This window comes from Leptodactylus fuscus, chromosome 3 (assembly GCF_031893055.1).
Source record: "Leptodactylus fuscus isolate aLepFus1 chromosome 3, aLepFus1.hap2, whole genome shotgun sequence".
NCBI lineage: Eukaryota > Metazoa > Chordata > Amphibia > Anura > Leptodactylidae > Leptodactylus > Leptodactylus fuscus.
This window is the reverse complement of record NC_134267.1, coordinates 24544375-24565286: the sequence shown is the minus strand read 5'-3', so window position 1 is coordinate 24565286 and position 20912 is coordinate 24544375. Positions and strand designations below refer to the sequence as shown.

At 44.3% G+C, this 20912-nt stretch overlaps 1 protein-coding gene across 2 annotated transcripts in view; it reads right to left on the bottom strand.

Annotated features, from left to right (window-relative positions):
- LOC142197150 (uncharacterized) overlaps positions 1 to 9760 on the bottom strand; it is a 52351-nt gene extending 42591 nt beyond the window's left edge. The window contains exons 1-2 of one of the 2 annotated variants that reach the window (XM_075267245.1): positions 9498 to 9760; positions 9236 to 9389 (exon numbers count right to left, since the gene is read on the bottom strand). In XM_075267245.1, the coding sequence (XP_075123346.1) occupies positions 9236 to 9304 (69 nt within the window). In that variant the 5' untranslated portion in view covers positions 9305 to 9389; positions 9498 to 9760. The remainder of the gene's footprint in view (positions 1 to 9235; positions 9390 to 9497) is intronic. The other variant, XM_075267246.1, reaches the window with a different exon arrangement.
- Between the last annotated feature and the right edge of the window lie 11152 nt (positions 9761 to 20912).

Below are 20912 nucleotides of genomic sequence, written 5' to 3'. Positions count from 1 at the left end.
GGAATAAACAGCAATGGTTTCTCAGGAACGGTGGGGGCTAGAGGAAAAATTCCAACTGTGCCAGAATCAGTGAGGTGTCGCCTATTAGACGATGCAAAATGGTGGAGGTGGTAAAAGGTCCACTTAAAGGATCAGCTGAGTATTTAAGCTAAATGAGTTACAAATTCCTTGAGGGATCTGACTAGGCCTTCACGATATCTGGCTTCAGTGAGGGTCTGGTCTCAGGGCATGGGCTTGACAACACTGATCATGGTGGATTAAGAATGTGCCAGAATATAGAACTGGAGATGGCACTGCAGCTAACAAAAACAAGGGCGGAGGTATGGACAATAATGTCTTACCCAAAGATGCAACCACAAGTCAGTTGACATACACATTTCATACGGTCCCATAAATGCAAAGATCATCAATGCTCCCCTCATTCCAGACAGCAGATGACAATGGGAATATGACCACCCAACGAGTCGCCACTATGAGACATTGAAGGAAATTAAGGGTTATCTGTGATGATTTTGAAAACCCAACCCTTTATTTCTCAGGGGACATAAGAAGCCAACCACCAACTTGTGTCTACGAAATGTGTGTGGCCACCTTTGTAGAAGCAGCACCAAGAACTTTCAGGGACTCTACCAAAAAGTATGGGAACCAATGGACTTTCAAGAGCTATGACCACCTTCAGCCAAAACTAATAATTTACACCATACACATGACGGCAAAGTTGTCCAAACCAACAATGGTGGTGGTATATGGAGGTCTCCAAATCTTTGCGACAACTGATATTTAGTCAGATGTGACAAATTTTATCTCGCCAAGCCTTTGGTTCCGAGAGGAGATAAACCACCGACCATCACCCCATGTCTATCTAATGTGTACGGCCACCCTTATAGAATAAGAATCGAGACCATCCATGGACTCCACCAAGAACATTAATTCAGGAAATCCAAGGTCTTCGAAACTTATTGACCATCTTTCCCCTCCAACCAGTATCTTCATGTCATGATATGGCCAAAAGACACATTCCGGTGGTGACCCTATTAATGTCGACAGGGTGGACAACTATGGGAATGATGGCCGCCCATCTCCTCTGAAGAATGATGTTGGGGAAAGAAGGGATTGGAATTTCAACACCCAAGTGATAAGTCACCAGGTGACAGCAGAAAACCCTCTCCAAAATGACCAGATGTGCACGGTGGGGTCAAAGAGGAATAACTTTCTTTAAGGAACCTACTGAAGATGTATGGACACCATGAGACTCCATATTCCATTTTACCATAGATGATGATGTTTTTTTGTTTTTTTTTAATGAGGTGCTATAGAGAGCGCTCTGAAACGTGATGATACTATAAGCGTTTCCTCCAGCAGCTGGAATACAACACATCCAAGGATGCCAAGTGGCACTGAAGTGTCCGCCAGTCACGACACGCAGCTCGCGGCCAAGACTGGAGAGAAACTCTGGAAATATACTCCATGTAACCGGTCATTAATGGTTCATTGACGACACTACCCAAACTGCCCCTCCTGTGTACACAGCAACGGGGGTAAATCCTTAAATAACGCTCATACAGAAGGTCTCCCATTCACCTAGGGTCAAATGTCTGCTAACATGACAAGGGCCGGACGGAATATCAGACCAAATCCTGTGAGTCGTCTTACACGGATGTCCGCAGACTAACAAAGTGTCTACTGCGGTGAGAAGGCTCTGGCCTAAAAACTGAATAATTAGATCTGCAAGAGGGATGGAAAGTTCAGCTCCACGTTGTAGGAGAAGAGCGGGCGTAAGGGATTAGTACTGGCACACAGCGCAGGAAGAGGGTTGTGGGTAGAGCACAGCATCAAAGGTTTCCTCTGACGGAAACGTAAAATGAGCAGAACTAAGGCAGTATTATAGGAGAGCAAAAGATGTATGGAAATGCAGCGTACTGGTAACTAGGGGGCAGTATTATAGTAGTGATATGGTAGTATTATAGTAGTTATATTCTTGTACATAGGAGTAGTATTATAGTAGTTATATTCTTGTACATAGGAGTAGTATTATAGTAGTTATATTCTTGTACATAGGAGGTAGTATTATAGTAGTTATATTTTTGTACATAGGAGCAGTATTATAGTAGTTATATTCTTGTACATAGGAGGTAGTATTATAGTAGTTATATTTTTGTACATAGGAGCAGTATTATAGTAGTTATATTCTTGTACATAGGAGTAGTATTATAGTAGCTATATTCTTGTACATAGGAGCAGTATTATAGTAGTTATAATCTTGTACATAGGAGCAGTATTATAGCAGTTATATTCTTGTACATAGAAGCAGTATTATAGTAGTTATATTCTTGTACATAGGAGTAGTATTATAATAGTTATATTCTTGTACATAGGAGCAGTATTATAGCAGTTATATCCTTGTAGATATTTTTATGTGGCGTTGTCTTCTATCAGGTAAGTCCCCATAATATTACATTTCTTACAGGCCCTAGATGTGATCAGAGAGATATGACAGTATTACATAATATAATCATAAAATCTCCGTCGTGATGTTTTGTGATGACATTTTCAGTCTTTTTAGTTTTGCAGATATAAACACATAAAGTTTATTGTACTTTTGTCTAGTTAAATACTCGGTCACACTGTACCTGGAACTCCTCACTTTTCCTCCAGTATTCTGGTCGGGTCTGGATTGGCAACTGAATGGTATATTCAGCGCAGGCCGCACAGAGTCCCGGAGGGCAATGAGTAACCCTGGTGGGCAAGGTGGAGAGAGTGGGAGGCCTAGAGGGCACCCCAAAACTGTCAGAAGAACCTGACAACTCTGAAACAGGTAAAAGGCCCCAAAAGTATTCTAAAAATGAGCAGAAGGCCAAGAGGACACCCTACTGCGGCCAGAAGGTCCAGGGGAAACTTTGAAGTGAGTAGAAGGCCCAGGGGGCTCCCAAAAGGCCTAGAGGGACCTAATAATCAGCAGAAGGTCCAAAAGGAAGCCTAAAGTGAGTAGAAGGATTACAGGGGACTCTGAAGCAAGTAGAAAGCCCAGGGTATACAAAAAGCAGGCAGAGGGTACCAAAATGAGCAGAGGCCGCAAGGGCACAGTCTTAGTGTGGAAGAAAGCAACTATAACTGCACAACAGCACCCCATCTGTCCACAGGCTGTGTCTAGTATTGCTGTAGCTTGGCTGCTTTGAAGTGAATTGGGCTGAGTTGCAATCCCTGACACAACCTGCTGACAGGTATGGCGCTATTGTTAGATGTCAGCCATGAAATCCTAAGCCTGAAAACCCCTTTAACAGAGCAGACAATGGAGGCACTAGGACAATGTAGATGGGATTTGTTGTGGAGGGGGTGGCTCGTGGTTAACCCTTCCATGTCCGCTCTCTGGTGTCTCCGACCCAATCGTTCTCAGGTTCGTCTTTATCCGTTGCGGCGCACACAGGGCTTTTTGTGACAGATCTGATAATAGTGCAGACAACGCTTATAAACCGCCATCCCGCACCCCCCAATCCCTTATTTCCTGAGAGACTGCACTCCATAAACAGCCCATCAGAATGAATCGGGTCACATCCTGAGGTCAGGAGGATCATGGGAAATTACAGAGAAGTTCATGACTGTCCCTTTAACACCTCATGCGCCAGACTTGGCGGGGAACGTGACACAAATATCCAAGGCTTCATATTATGACTTAATATTACACAATATTGCAATAGGAATTGGAGTGACATCACATGCCTTGTGCTCTACTCACATCCAAAGCTACATTCAAATGTTGCTGGTTTCCCTGTGGGTAGATTATCATTGGCAGAGCTAAGGTGTTAGGTCGCAGTGACGCAAAGGTCATTTGCTAGGATCATATGGCAGCTCCTTAAAGGGCCAGTCCAGTCTTACCTGCAACCATATTACATTTGTCTCCAGTCTAGACAATGCTCTGAGTGACTGTGTGTCAGTCTTCACTGCAGTTATGGAATTCTGCTCATGAGCTCGGAAACTTGTGCAGTATTTAATGGGAGGTCTTATCCAGGTTATAGGTCCTCATTCCAGATGATAACACTTCCTGTCAGAGATGTAACGAAGCGCACCATATGCCAAAGGACCCCTCCCCAATACCATGTGCAATTTCTTAGAAGTAACTTCAGCATTTGCGCCTCCTTTAGACCGTTCCCATACTTTGTCCCTTTAGTGTTGTCATAGGGATATAGTAAAAGGTGCCAGTTATTTGGACAAATTCGTTGCATTGTAGGCATTGTTCTTGGACTTGGCGTGATGATGTCATAGTGCTGCCAAGGGGTTGTGGCCAAGGGATCTGTGAGCGAAGACGGGTCAGAGGGCACTGCCCGACCCAATGGTATCTGAAGACCAGTCTCATAGGCGGTGGAGGACGTAAAGTCCCTATGAGACTGCCAGAGCAAAGGACAGGAAGTTTTGTCATAGGGGCGCAGGCGTTAGACATGACTCTTTTGACTGAGGTTAGCTTTACAATCACCTTCGGTAGTTCCTGGTACAAATTAACATGTATGCTACTACCTGCGGATATTCATGATGTAAATCCGGGGCCCCTCATCTCCTCGCGGACATCACCTGGCAGCCGCGATCTAGTTTCAGCTCTAATCCCACGACCTTGGATAAACCGTATTTATCTCTCGCTGCCTCCTGGTATACATTGTGCCGACTTACGTAAAGTCACCTGTCACAGCCAATAATAGCTCAGCATATATATACCGCCAGGCCAGGAGACGTCTGTGGGGGTCATTCACTAGCCAAGTCCGAAAATAAGACTCGTCATGACTTTAACACCAATGACAAAGGATCAAAAGATCAATTAATATTCTTAAAGGAGAAGTACACCTCCATATATGACAACTGTTGCGGTTTTCTCCTCCACTCACATCAAAAGCTGGAAACAGAATTCAATTGATTTCCTACAGCTAGGGGGCAGCACCTTTGTAGCGTTCAGATGTCATTCATTTCCTTTCAGATCTCATCCCATTCTTGCTCTTCTAGATTGACTACATGAAAATCACATGACCTGCTCTGCAGGGAGCGTCACCAGATCTCACCAGCCCTGCAGATAGATGTGCTGGTTCTGGTGACACTAACCTATCTATCTGCAGGGCTGAGGTGATATGCTGGTTCTGGTGACACTAACCTATCTATCTGCAGGGCTGGGGTGATATGCTGGGTCTGGTGACACTAACCTATCTATCTGCAGTGCTGAGGTGATATGCTGGTTCTGGTGACACTAACCTATCTATCTGCAGTGCTGAGGTGATATGCTGGTTCTGGTGACACTAACCTATCTATCTGCAGGACTGGGGTGATATGCTGGTTCTGGTGACAGTAACCTATCTATCTGCAGGGCTGGGGTAAAATGCTGGGGTCTGGTGTCGTTATCTTTAATTAAAGGACTTTTACTGGTTTAGCAATGGCTGCTTTCTTCAAAAAACAGTGCCACGCCTGTCCACAGGTTGTATGTGGTATTGCAGCTCAGTACCATTTCCATCTAAAGAGCTAAGGACTATTCATTTCAGCAGAGCAGAGCTGCACATTTAAGGCCCAGTGCCTGCAGTTCCTCTTCACCACTATCCCTAAGACAACACTTCCTGTTCTGTACTTTCAAGATGATAATATATAGAACTAAATAACCATCTGCGGTAATGCTTACCTCCAATACAAGCTCATACAGGGGTGTTCAGTGTGTGGGGGATTTGGACTAAGACTAGGATGAAAGACATTTCACAACCTCCACCTCTTTTCATCCTCTATTAGTCTCTTCTCCACAGATTCTGGCACAGTTGGATTTCTTTTTTCTAGCCCCCACCATTCCTGAGCTATCAGTGCTTTTAGTTTTGGTGTCTGATGTGTTAATTAGATTCCCTCATGATCAGTGGGTGGTGTCAGGGGCGTGACTCAGAGCTCTGACATTGTCTGCCTCTGATTGGTGCACAGAGCAATGTCCCCCTTTCCTGCTTGACACCACCCACTGGTCATTAGGGAGTCTAGTTAGCACACAATGATAGAACTGCTTCTATTATTGTGCACTAAAAGGGGATCATGTAACATGGCAGTTCTTCAAAAAAAAAAAGTCACATACAGACCCTGAGGGGTGTGAGGTGTGATGTAACATGCCAGCAGAGCACAGGACAGGAAGTGTTATCTTAGGGCTGCAGGGACAAGGCCTAAATGTCAAGCACTAATGATGTAATATATGCTACTAGCATTTTTATCTCAAAGAAGCCAACCCCACCCTCAGCCCCTTAACTTGTGAGTCAGCAATAGTCTACACAAGCCACAGTTACTGGTTACCAGTGTGAACAGGTCCTTAGTCCGGTCTCTTGTAACTTTACACCCTACCTGAAGAGAAGAGGCCTGTACAATTCCACTTTAGGGAAACAGTATATGCTGGGCCCCATAGGTGGTGGACCATGGTGTGAATTTGACCTAGGGGCACCAGCTGTCTGGACCCCACAGGCTTGCTAGCACAGATAAGATGGAGGTGGCCGGTCAGCGACTACTGGTACACAAGGCCCTGCCAGTGACAACCACCTGGAAGCTGCAGCTAGAAAGTGAGGCGTTATGTGTTTGATCTGTGGCCAAAATTCATTTTCACATCTGGTCTGGGGTCTGTATTAGTTCAGAGGGTCTGGTCTGGGGTCTATTAGTTTAGGAGGTCTGGTCTGGAGACTATATTAACTTAGGGGTCTGATTTGGGGTCTGTATTAGTTTAAGAGATCAGGTTTGTGATCTCTATTAGTTTAGGCGGTCCAGTTTGGGGTCTGTATTAGCTCAGGAGGTCTGGGGGTCTGTATTAATTTAGGGGTCTGGTTTGCGTTCTGTATTAGTTTGAGGGTCTGGGGTCTGCAATAGTTTAAGAGGTCCAGTCTGGGGTCTGTATTAGTTTAGGTGGTTTGGAGGTCTGTATTAATTTAGGGATCTGGTTTGGGGTCTGCATTAGTTTAGGGGTCTGGTTTGGAGTCTGCATTAGTTTAGGGGTCTGCATTAGTTTAGGGGTCTGGTTTGGGGTCTGTATTAGTTTAGGAGTCTGGTCTGGGGTCTGTATTAGTTTAGGGGTCTGGTTTGGGGTCTGTATTAGTTTAGGGGTCTGGTTTGGGGTCTGTATTAGTTTAGGAGTCAAGTTTAGGGGTCTGCGTTAGTTTAGGGGTCTGTGTTAGTTTAGGAGTCTTGGCTCTGAATAGGTTAAGGGTCTGGTCTGGGGTCTGAATGAGTTCAGAGGGTCTTGTCTGAGGATTACATTAAGTTCTGGTTTGGTGTCTGGACATGTTCACGGTTGGTCTATGATGTTCACCCCTCCCCATACGGGTCTATATGTCCACTTCATAGCTGGCGGTATTATTTATTACACAGCAGCATTCAGGGTAGTTTTGTATAAGCAAACAGTGGCCATATGTTCAGGAAATCCTTGGAGCAGAGGTCACCGCTGTGTCCAGGCAGCTTTAAAGGGGCAGCGACACAAAAGCCTCCTGCAGCCGCTATCATTATATAAGAGACTTACAAGAGGAAGGAAAGTCATTTAAAGGGCCACACACCCTCCATAAAACACCAAGCACGTCAGCAGGGTAGGAACACTTTGAGGGCTACTAAGGAACTTCTGAGGCCTTATTTACAGACAGGAAGTTTAATGTGTAACCTAAAAATAACTCCCCAGTGCATGTGAATCATTTATGGCACCAACCCAGTCAGGTCACAAGATACAAGATGCAACATGGCAAGCGGGGCCCTGGTATTATACTGGGGCCCAGTAGCCACAACTACACAGACATAACACTGCACAGCGGAGGGTTTGCTTCACTTCAGTCTTTTCTAATCTACATGCAGTAGCACAAGTCTCTGTCCTGAAGGTTTGCTACAATGTGTCAGCGCAGTAAAATGTATCAGATTGTCGCTCATATACCTCAAGGAGGATTAGTTACTGCGTACAGGAGCGGGCAGGTATAGCCAATATAGACACAGGCGATGGGTGGGGCGTATACACATAGATGGGGGTGGAATTACATGGGTGTAGCTATAATCTGGAGATATTGTGACCTGCAGACATGTATATACCGCACTTATTGTACTAAGTGTATGTATATTTTATATATATATATATATATATATATATATATATATATATATCATGTATACTCATGCACTAGGTGCATGTGCCATATATGTGCCATATACTGTACCAAGTGTAGCTATACCATGCATACACTAGGTGTACATACTGCAATATATATATATCTACCTACCGTGTGTACACATGCACCACATGTATATATTCTATGCATACTCATGCACGCACTAAGAGAATATATACTGTGCTTACACACTCCGTATGTATATACAGTACCATATACAGTAAGTATAAATACCACACATCCTATAGACCATATACTATATAGATATTCCTTATTATGTTGCCATATAACTCGGACACAGAGACTACTCTGGCGGTCTTCTACTCTTACATATCACATCTACACCATCTCCATCCGGCATATCTGGCAGTCCGGCACGTCTGGCGGTCCGACACATTCAGCTCTTTGATTTCCTTTCCATTTCACTGATAACTTTTCCTTACCATGATCCCATTTCCAATAACAAAAGACGACCCCCCCCCCCCCCAACTTCTATACTTCCTATGAATCCAGCGCCCCCTGGTGTTGAATACCAGATTTAGCTTTAAAACTTCCTATTCTGTTTAATATAATTTTCCATCCTGTCCACTCTTCTGGTTCAGTCTGATCTTACCAGGGACCTGCTACATTGTCTACACCGCCTAGCACAAAGTAACAGAAGGAGCCGTCCTGATACTCAGGACACCTTAGACCAGCAGAACAGGTATGACTGTGGTTACAATGTGACTGGATCTGTCCTGTGCAGCAGCTGCAGAGCGTTACAGTGTGTCGAGGACTGAAAGAAGCATGAAAGCCTTGAAGGAGCCTAAACAGGCCTTACCAGCCCCCCTGGCATGTATACAGCTCCCCCTGCACAATAGGCCAGCACTGCATTGTATACTGGGGCTCTATAGAGCAGCCTGCAGCTTTGAGGAGGCTGGAGAGCTCTAGGAAGGCCTGAGACCTCTATACAGGCCCCTGAGGCCGTCTCCCAGCCCTTACCTACATTCTAATGCAATGTCCCCTGATCCAAACAAACAGCTAATAATAGCCCCAGAACTGGTAAAACCCAAGCCCATCCGTCCGAGACGCTGCAAGAAGCAAAAACAGCAAACAAAAAAAAGTTTCTGTACCTTGAGTTGATAGGGCTGGATCTCGCTCAAACTCTGGTTCCTCAGCTTCTTGGTTAAAACCTTCAGCATTGTACAAATCCGAAGGGTGAGGAAGGGGTTAAAGGCTCATTGAACACGCTCACGTTCGCTCGGTCACACACACTCTCCAAATCTGCTAACGAAAAAAAAATAAGAATTTTGCAAAAACTTATTTTTTTGTTTTTGTTTTAGGCACATAAGATTTAGATGCAAAAAAAAAAAAAAATATTCAAATTTTTTTTACTTTTCTAAAGAGAAAAAAAAGTTTTTGGAGCTGAAGTTTTTGGATTTTCTTTTGGTAAGCTGTGGGAGGAAGGTCTGGAGGAGCCGGGCCCCCTTTCTGGTCTAGGCTTCCCTGGCAGTGGTGTCCAGCTCTCCATAGCCCTGGCTCCCAGTCATGCTTCTGGATCACACTCACACAAACATTCACACTCATGCACACTCACACACTGCCTCTCTGTCTGTGACTCTGCCTTCTAGCAATGTGAAACTTGCAACAAACACAGAGCTCAGCGCAGGCCACGATTGGTTGGCAAAGGGAAACTGTGTCAATTTCAGGAGGCCGGCCCTTTATTTAAAGGGAAAGTGATAGCAGGCCGGGCCTGGGATCCTGCAGAGAGATGAGCGGCTGTTTCTTTCCTTCTTCCTGTAAAGCTCAGGGGACAGGGGAGTAAAAGCTGCACAATGTCAGGAGGGAGATCAGGAGCGATTCACTGCTGGGCACCTTATTCATGGTTACACGTGCTGAGGCCTCGCACTGGGTCCTGCTGCAAAAGTGACAAAACCAAAATGTCTTCCTGTATACAACTGTGTATACATCGCACAAGGACTCATAGGCGTAATATACATAATAACGCACCCATGTACACAAATAATACCAGCGTATAAATAATGGCCCTATACAGAGTACTCAAATAATACCACCATATAGTGAACGTACAAACAGTGGTGCTATATAATGTATACAAATCTGTACATATAAATAATGGTGCTATACAGAGTACTCAAGTAATACCACCATATAGTGAACATATAAATAATGGTGCTATGTAATGTATACAAATCCGTACATATAAATAATGGTGCTATACAGAGTACTCAAGTAATACCACCATATAGTGAACATATAAATAATGGCACTATACAGAGTACTCAAGTAATACCACCATATAGTGAACATATAAATAATGGTGCTATGTAATGTATACAAATAATACCACCATATAGTGAACATTTAAATAATGGTGCTATATAATGTATACAAATCCGTACATATAAATAATGGTGCTATACAGAGTACTCAAGATTTGATTTGATACCACCATATAGTGAACATATAAATAATGGCACTATACAGAGTACTCAAGTAATACCACCATATAGTGAACATTTAAATAATGATGCTATGTAATGTATACAAATAATACCACAATATAGTGAACATATAAATAATGGTGCTATATAATATATACAAATCTGTACATATAAATAATGGCACTATACAGATTACTCAAGTAATACCACCATATAGTGAACATATAAATAATGGTGCTATGTAATGTATACAAATAATACCACAATATAGTGAACATATACATAATGGTGCTATATAATGTATATAAATAATCCCACCACATACTGAACATATAAATAATGGCTCTGTTCAGAGTTCTCAAATAATACCACCCTATAGAGAACATATAAATACAATGGTGCTATATAATGTATGCCACTAATCCCACCAATAAATTAACATATTAACAATGGTGCTATATAATGTACAACATAACATTATTTATATAGCGCCAACATATTCCGCAGCGCTGTACAATTTGTAAGGTTCGAGTACAGACAAAAAAGATACATTACAAAGAGATAGTCACTTCACACAATGGGACTGAGGGCCCTGCTCACAAGAGCTTACAATCTATGAAGTTGAGGGGGTGACACAAGATAATCCCTCCACATACTCAACATATAAATAATGGTGCTGTATAATGTACATTAATAATCTCACTATGTAGGGTACATACAAATAATGGTGCCATAAAATGTATACAAATAAAACCACCATAGAGTGAACATATAAATAATGGTGCTATACAATCTATATAAATAAAACCACCATAGAGTGAACATATCAATAATGGTGCTGCTGTTTTCTTTCTGCAGAACCTTCATGTGATTGTTTTTTAAAGAAAGTATTTGCTAGGGTCTTAAAGGATCAGGAGCACAAGCCCCAAGACATATATGTCCTCTGCGTAAAACAAAATTACCACTATACACCGGAACCAAATGTTACTACCATATAAACTGGTTAAATATTACCTCTACACTATTATGGAACAGAATACACTATACAATGACAAGTCCTAAATAATACCGTCACATCCTGACCTCTATTGCTATATAGTGATTGAATAATTCAATCATACTCAAAGACTGATATTACCAATATACTAGGCCTAGATGATACCGACACACCCATAGTGAATAAATAATACCACCATACTGTGGTAATATAACCACTACCCAGGGGACCATGGCTCGTTGCCTTTCCAGCTCTCTACCCACCTTTTTCCAACCTACTGAACCTCTCCTTCCTGCTCCTTCCCACAAATTCTGTGCCTGTTGCTGCCCCATTTGCCCAATTACTGCACCTGCCATGTTGCACAATGGCTCCAATAACCGAGATACAATGGGATTGCTGAAGGTAATAGTGACAAACAGTGCCCCCCCTCCAAACTAATAGTGCCGCCTATTGTATCACACACAGAGATGGTGCCCTTATACAGTAATAGTGATCTTGCGTGTGCCCATAAACAATAACTGTCCTGCCCACAATAATTCTGCCCCCCATAGTAATACGTATATATTCTGTATGCTCTACAAAGTAATAATGCCCCCTTTGTACCCCCTACACAGGAACAATAACCCAATAGAGTAATAAGGACCCCATTTGTGCTCACCACAAAGTAAAACTGTCAACTTTGCCCTCTTTCAGCACCAAAGCAGTAATAACTATCTCATTCAATGCCCCATAATGCAAATATTCACCACTCTGCCCCCTAGAGGTAAGACTGTCCTCAGGAAATAATAACACTTGTACTTACCTAACCCTGAGTCCCCAAGGTGGAGCTAAGCAGAAGACAGTCATATTGTGTGTAGAGGATACGATGAGTGCAGAAAAAACAGAGAGTGCGGGGGACACAGAGGATACAGGGTGTGCCAAAAGCACGGGGGACATAGAGGGTGTGGGGGGCACAGAGGATACAGTGTGTGCTGAGGGTGTGGGGGACACAGAGGGAGCAGAGAGAGCACAGGGGACACAGAGGAAGCAGAGAGAGCACAGGGGACACAGAGGATACAGGGTGTGCTGAGAGCGCGGGGGGCACAGAGGGAGCAGAGAGAGCACAGGGGACACAGAGGGAGCAGAGAGAGCACAGGGGACACAGAGGGAGCAGAGAGAGCACAGGGGACACAGAGGAAGCAGAGAGAGCACAGGGGACACAGAGGAAGCAGAGAGAGCACAGGGGACACAGAGGAAGCAGAGAGAGCACAGGGGACACAGAGGAAGCAGAGAGAGCACAGGGGACACAGAGGAAGCAGAGAGAGCACAGGGGACACAGAGGAAGCAGAGAGAGCACAGGGGACACAGAGGAAGCAGAGAGAGCACAGGGGACACAGAGGGAGCAGAGAGAGCACAGGGGACACAGAGGGAGCAGAAAGAGCACAGGGGACACAGAGGAAGCAGAGAGAGCACAGGGGACACAGAGGATACAGGGTGTGCTGAGAGCGTGGGGGGCACAGAGGGAGCAGAGAGAGCACAGGGGACACAGAGGAAGCAGAGAGAGCACAGGGGACACAGAGGAAGCAGAGAGAGCACAGGGGACACAGAGGAAGCAGAGAGAGCACAGGGGACACAGAGGAAGCAGAGAGAGCACAGGGGACACAGAGGAAGCAGAGAGAGCACAGGGGACACAGAGGGAGCAGAGAGAGCACAGGGGACACAGAGGGTGAAGAGAGTGTGGGGGAGGGTGCAGAGAGTGCAAGGAAATACAAAGGGAGCAAAAAGTGCACGGGAAAAAAGAAAGCAGAGGACACAGAGGGTGCAGGGGAATACAGAGGAGGGTGCAGAGAGTGCAGGGGGATACAGAGGGATGAGAGGACACAGAGGGTGCAGGGGAATACAGAGGATGCAGAGATTGCAGGGGAATACAGAGGGTGCAGAGAGAACGAGGGACACAGAGGGTGCATGAGACACAGACGGTGCAGAAACTACGGGGGACCCAGAGGGTGCAGAGAGAACGAGGGACACAGAGGGTACAGTGGACACAGAGGGTGCAGAAACTACGGGGTACTGAGAGGGTGCAGAGACTGCAGAGGAATACAGAGGATGCAGAGATTACAGGGAAATACAGAAGATGCAGAGATTGCAGGGGAATACAGAGGGTGCAGAGAGAGCGTGGGACACAGAGGGTACAGAGGACACAGAGTGTGCCGAAATTACGTGGGACACAGAGGTTGCAGAGACTGCAGGGGAATAAAGAGGGTGCAGAGACTGCAGGGGAATACAGAGGGTGCAGAAACTATGGGGGACACAGAGGTTGCAGAGACTGCAGGGGAATAAAGAGGGTGCAGAGACTGCAGGGGAATACAGAGGGTGCAGAGAGCACCGGGGACACACAGGGCGCAGAGAGACTCAGGGACACATAGGGTGCCGAGAGTAAGGGGAATACAGAGGGTGCAGCGACCCAATAAACGCACCAGGATAATGCAAAATAAATATAGACTATAGATAAGGCACATTATACATTCTATATCTATAGATATCACAGCTACCATTACTACAACACTCAAGATTAGGATTGGAGTAGCTTCATCACAGGAGCAGACAGTCTAATGGGATGTATATGCCATGCAGGGTGTGTGGAGAGCTGGGTGATGATAACCCTTACTGCTCAGACATCTGGCGGCATTACTCGCTTTCCAGCATCTTCTCTTATTATTTCTCTACAGGCTGGAAAATGTCCTCAAGATGTAGAAAGTCATGAAAACAGAAAATGTGAATGTGCCGTTTGTTCGCATGACCCGATCCCTGGGGACGCCGCTCAGAACGTTATTGTAATCCCTTGTTTCTGAGGTCACTATGTGACAATACAAAGCTGCAGAGGAGTGGAGGCTGCAGGGCCCGGAGCCACATAGTAATATTGGAAACCACAGAGTGCTGGAAACACATGAACAACTATCCAAGGGGAAAATCACCCAGATGTCCACAGCACCAGAATGGCAAATGCATCTGCATCATAATTCACAGTTACATTATCCCTGCCCCATTTCTCTGACTATTCTATATCTGTGTCAGTGGTTACTGTAGTACTAACATTATATTCATACTCCAAGAAGCTCTATCCAACATTTGAGTCTGTGCTACACATATGGTATGACATATTACACTGCACAGTAGGCAGTAAAACCAATGCTAATATCATAGCATACTAGTATATTCTATATACTGTGTATACATCTATATACCTGCAATATCATTTTCATTATAAATCCAGTGTTAATTATAACAATATACAAGGTGTCTAAAGTTGTACTAATCATATTCACTAATAATATCCCTAATATCTAGTGGACTAATAATGATGTCCCTGGTGCCTAGTGGACTAATAATAATATCCCTGGTGTCTAGTGGGTTAATAATATTGCCCCTGGTGCTTTTTAACATTATCATTGAAGGCCGTAGGTAAATATCAGCAACCTAAAAGATAGTGGAGAAAAGCTGCGGCCACAATATCTAGATGATCATTAATCTTACACAATACACCTTGAAGTTTAAGGGTTAACAATGTTCATTCCAGGTGTCAGATGTGTAGTGAAACTAGTTGGAGGGAGAACAGTGTGGCGGTATCATGTGACATCTGCTCCATTGTATCATCCTTATTACCGCCATCTATTCACTGATCATACATCTGCCCGGAATATAACACAAAGTCTACAAAAACTTATAAGTGCACTAAAGATATCACTGAGGACACAGAACTGCAAAGGTGAGGTTTATATACCTATAGAGCAGTGCCAAAATCTACTAGGACCAGAACAGTACAGTATGAACAGGGAGAAATCAGTTTCCTCAAGATATCAATATATACTATCTATCTAACTGAAGAGAAAAGCATAATTACTATAATACTACCTCCTATGTACAAGAATATAACTACTATAATACTACTCCTATGTACAAGAATATAACTACTATAATACTACCCCTATGTACAAGAATATAACTACTATAATACTACCTCCTATGTACAAGAATATAACTACTATAATACTACCCCTATGTACAAGAATATAACTACTATAATACTGCTCCTATGTACAAGAATATAACTACTATAATACTGCCCTATGTACAAGAATATAACTACTATAATACTGCTCCTATGTACAAGAATATAACTACTATAATACTACTCCTATGTACAAGAATATAACTACTATAATACTACTCCTATGTACAAGAATATAACTACTATAATACTGCCCTATGTACAAGAATATAACTACTATAATACTACCTCCTATGTACAAGAATATAACTACTATAATACTACTCCTATGTACAAGAATATAACTACTATAATACTACTCCTATGTACAGGAATATAACTACTATAATACTGCTCCTATGTACAGGAATATAACTACTATAATACTACTCCTATGTACAGGAATATAACTACTATAATACTACTCCTATGTACAAGAATATAACTACCATAATACTACTCCTATGTACAGGAATATAACTACTATAATACTACTCCTATGTACAAGAATATAACTACTATAATACTACCTCCTATGTACAAGAATATAACTACCATAATACTACTCCTATGTACAAGAATATAACTACTATAATACTACCTCCTATGTACAAGAATATAACTACTATAATACTACTCCTATGTACAGGAATATAACTACTATAATACTGCTCCTATGTACAAGAATATAACTACTATAATACTGCTCCTATGTACAGGAATATAACTACTATAATACTACTCCTATGTACAGGAATATAACTACTATAATACTACCTCCTATGTACAAGAATATAACTACTATAATACTACTCCTATGTACAGGAATATAACTACTATAATACTGCTCCTATGTACATGAATATAACTACTATAATACTACTCCTATGTACAAGAATATAACTACTATAATACTGCTCCTATGTACATGAATATAACTACTATAATACTACTCCTATGTACAGGAATATAACTACTATAATACTACTCCTATGTACAGGAATATAACTACTATAATACTACTCCTATGTACAAGAATATAACTACTATAATACTGCTCCTATGTACAGGAATATAACTACTATAATACTACCTCTTATGTACAAGAATATAACTACTATAATACTGCCCCTATGTACAAAAATATAACTACTACATACCTCCCAGCTTTTGAACAACAGAAAGAGGGACAAAAGCAAATTTAGCCCCGTCCACTTTTATGTTGACTCCGCCCATTCTCTTTCATTTTTCATTTTTCTCTTATACTGTGTCCCCCGACACAGTATAATCCTCCTACATTCACCTGTACATTATATGTCCCAACATTATAATGTTCCCTTCCAACTGCCCCACAGTATTAAGTCCCTCTCCTGGTGCCCCAGTTTAAACATGAAACTGGATCAGCTGGAGGGGGACATTAGCAATGGGGGTAGTTGGAAGGGTAAATAAATAAATGGCAGATGAAGTGGGACATTAAACGGTGGGCAACTAGAAGCAGACATTAAACCATCGGGGTAGCTGGAGGGTGACATTAAACTGGGGGCAACTAGAGGCAGACAGGTCCCCCTCCAGCTCCTCTCACAGTTTAATGCCCTCTCCAGTTGTCCCCCAGTTTAAGTGCCCCCTTTATCTTCTCCATTTCATGTCCCCTCCTCCATCTCTGCCCCCGGTTTCATCCCCCCCCCTCCATTTTTATCTCAGTTTCATATCCCTTTTCATCTGCCCACAGTTTCATGTCCCCCCTCCATCTCTGTCCCCAGTATAATGACAAAAACATAGAGACAGACAGACACATAAAGACACACAGACAGACAGACACACTCTCTCTCCATTCTGCATTTCACATCCCCCCTTCCCCCTCCCTTCTCAGTACCTTACACGGATCTCTTCTCTCTTCACTGCACGGGACACTGACATACCCACTTAGTCACGTGACCGTGTGATGTCACACATGGTCCTTGAATCATAGTAAAGCGTTCCTCCGCTCACTGCAGCCTCTTATCTGTTATAAGAGCAGGCGGTGATCGGAGGAATGATTGATCAATAAATCATTAAAGGGACATAGCGGGACATGTAGGGAGCTGCGCGGGACAGGGGTAGGAAAGCGTGAGTGTTCCACGGAAATCGGGACGGTTGGGCCGTATGCTACTATGATACAGTTTTTGATGTAGCTGGTGTGTAGTCCTAACTGCAACTTAGATATAGGCCCATGTTGGTGAACCCATGGCACGCGTCGCCCTGATTTCTCACTAATGAGGAATCCGGAACAGGATTCCCCGTTAGTGAGTGATCACTTCTTTCAATTGTATGTGCAAATGCACATACAGGTGAAAACTGTCAGTATAGGCCACGGATCCACGGCCTACACTGACTGCAGAGTGTGACCTCTTCCCCGATGTAGGCGTGATGACGTAAGTCATCAGTGCCTACATTCAGAAGAATGAGGTCACTTAGCTGCTCTTAAGTATCAAATTATATTGTTTGGGAGGCCTACTGTGGAGCATATAATATTGTGTGTGGGGCTGCTGTGGAGCATATAATACTGTGTGGGGCCGCTGTGGAGCATATAATACTGTGTGTGGGGGTCGCTGTGGAGCATATAATACTGTGTGTGGGGCTGCTGTGGAGCATATAATACTGCGTGTGGGGCCGCTGTGGAGCATATAATACTGTGTGTGGAGCAAATAATACTGTGTGTGGGGCTGCTGTGGAGCATATAATACTGTGTGTGGGGCCGCTGTGGAGCATATAATACTGTGTGTGGAACCGCTGTGGAGCATATAATACTGTGTGTGGAACCGCTGTGGAGCATATAATACTGTGTGTGGGGCCGCTGTGGAGCATATAATACTGTGTGTGGAGCCACTGTGGAGCATATAATACTGTGTGTGGGGCCACTGTGGAGCAAATAATACTGTGTGTGGGGCTGCTATGGAGCATATAATACTGTGTGTGGGGCCGCTGTGGAGCATATAATACTGTGTGTGGCTGCTGTGGAGCATATAATACTGTGTGTGTGGCATATAATACTGTGTGTGAAGCCACTGTAAAGTGTATAATACCGTGTGGAGGGCCACTGTGGAGCGCACTGTACTGTGTGAGGTTCCTTCACTATTTACATCACACAGTATCTGTTCTATAGCAGAGGTGATATTAGTACGGGCTGTAATAACATTGCACGGTCACTATATAACAGATAATTGTATATAAGTACCAAATGCAGAAACCTTTACTTTTCAATACAAGGTTGTTTGAATTATTGAGAGCTTTGGAAAGCCCTGTTCACACGACTGTATTTTTCGGGTCCGTAACTGTCCACAATTGTGGATCCACAGAGTATTGAGGTTAAATTGCCATGTTGGCACTTGGTAATAATTTAGTGGGTTTTGCGTTGCAGTTTGGGCACTCAGCTTCTAAAAGCTTCACCATCACTGACCTATAGGCCATAGCTGAGTATAATCTATATAATATACCGTATATGGCCGCACTCACCGCATACATGACATCTTGGACCTCGCTACATCCTGGAAACTTTCTGCATGTTTTCAATTAAATGACTTTCACACCTGAGCACGGTGACTCGGAGTGCGCCTGATGACATCACTAGACATCTTTGTTACCCTCTGGTCACTATTTGGGTCTTTACATCCATATAATGTGCTATTGAGGTCATCTCTTTGCACCTCATTTAGATGGCGGTAATGTGACTGGAGTTTAGGGTCCATAATACTACCGCCTCCTCCTGTAGTCATTGACCAGTGGTCAGAATTAGCATACCTCCCAACCGTCCCGATTTCCGCGGGACATTCATGATTCCGGTGACACGTCCCGCGGTCCCGGTTGGAGGGAGGTATGTCCCGATTTCCAGAGGACGCAGATCTGAGTTGAACACATACGTGGCTGAAGCAAGGAGCTGACACAGGTCAGCTCCTTGCTTCGCCGCTGAACGCCGCCTACTGGCTTGTAGATGCGATGTGATGACGTCACATCGCGTCTACAACTGTGTCAGCGAGAGAGAGAGAGACGCGCAGAGAGCGGCACGGGAACTAGGAGAAGGTAAGTGTAATGTGGAGGTGGAAAGTGAAACTGGGGGCAGATGAAGGAGAGGACGGCATGACACTGGGGGCAGAGATGTGGGGACATGAATCTGGGGGCAGAGATGGAGAGGACATGAATCTGGGGGCAGAGATGGAGAGGACATGAATCTGGGGGCAGAGATGTGGGGACATGAATCTGGGGGCAGAGATGTGGGGACATGAATCTGTGGTCAGAGATGGAAGGACATGAATCTGGGGGCAGAGATGTGGAGACATGAATCTGGGGGCAGAGATGTGGAGACACAAATCTGGGGGCAGAGATGTGGAGACATGAATCTGGGGGCAGAGATGGAGAGGACATGAATCTGGGGGCAGAGATGTGGAGACATGAATCTGGGGGCAGAGATGGAGAGGACATGAATCTGGGAGCAGAGATGTGGAGACACAAATCTGGGGGCAGAGATGTGGAGACATGAATCTGGGGGCAGAGATGGGGGGACATGAATCTGGGGGCAGAGATGTGGAGACATGAATCTGGGGGCAGAGATGGAGAGGACATGAATCTGGGAGCAGAGATGTGGAGACATGAATCTGGGGGCAGAGATGGAGAGGACATGAATCTGGGGGCAGAGATGTGGGGACATGAATCTAGGGGCAGAGATGTGGAGTCATGAATCTGGGGGCAGAGATGGAGAAGACATGAATCTGGGGGCAGAGATGTGGAGACATGAATCTGGGGGCAGAGATGGAGAGGACATGAATCTGGGGGCAGAGATGGAGAGGACATGAATCTGGGGGCAGAGATGGAGAGGACATGAATCTGGGGGCAGAGATGTGGAGACATGAATCTGGAGGCAGAGATGTGGAGACATGAATCTGGGGCAGAGATGGAGAGGACATGAATCTGGGGGCAGAGATGTGGAGACATGAATCTGGGGGCAGAGATGGAGAGGACATGAATCTGGGGGCAGACATGTGGAGACATGAATCTGGGGGCAGAGATGGAGGGGACATGAATCTGGGGGCAGAGATGTGGAGACATGAATCTGGGGCAGAGATGGAGAGGACATGAATCTGGGGGCAGAGATGTGGAGACATGAATCTGGGGGCAGAGATGGAGAGGACATGAATCTGGGGGCAGAGATGTGGGGACATGAATCTGGGGACAGAGATGGAGGGGACATGAATCTGGGGACAGAGATGGAGGGGACATGAATCTGGGGGCAGAGATGAGGGGTCATGAATCTGGGGACAGAGATGGAGGGGACATGAAACTGGGGGCAG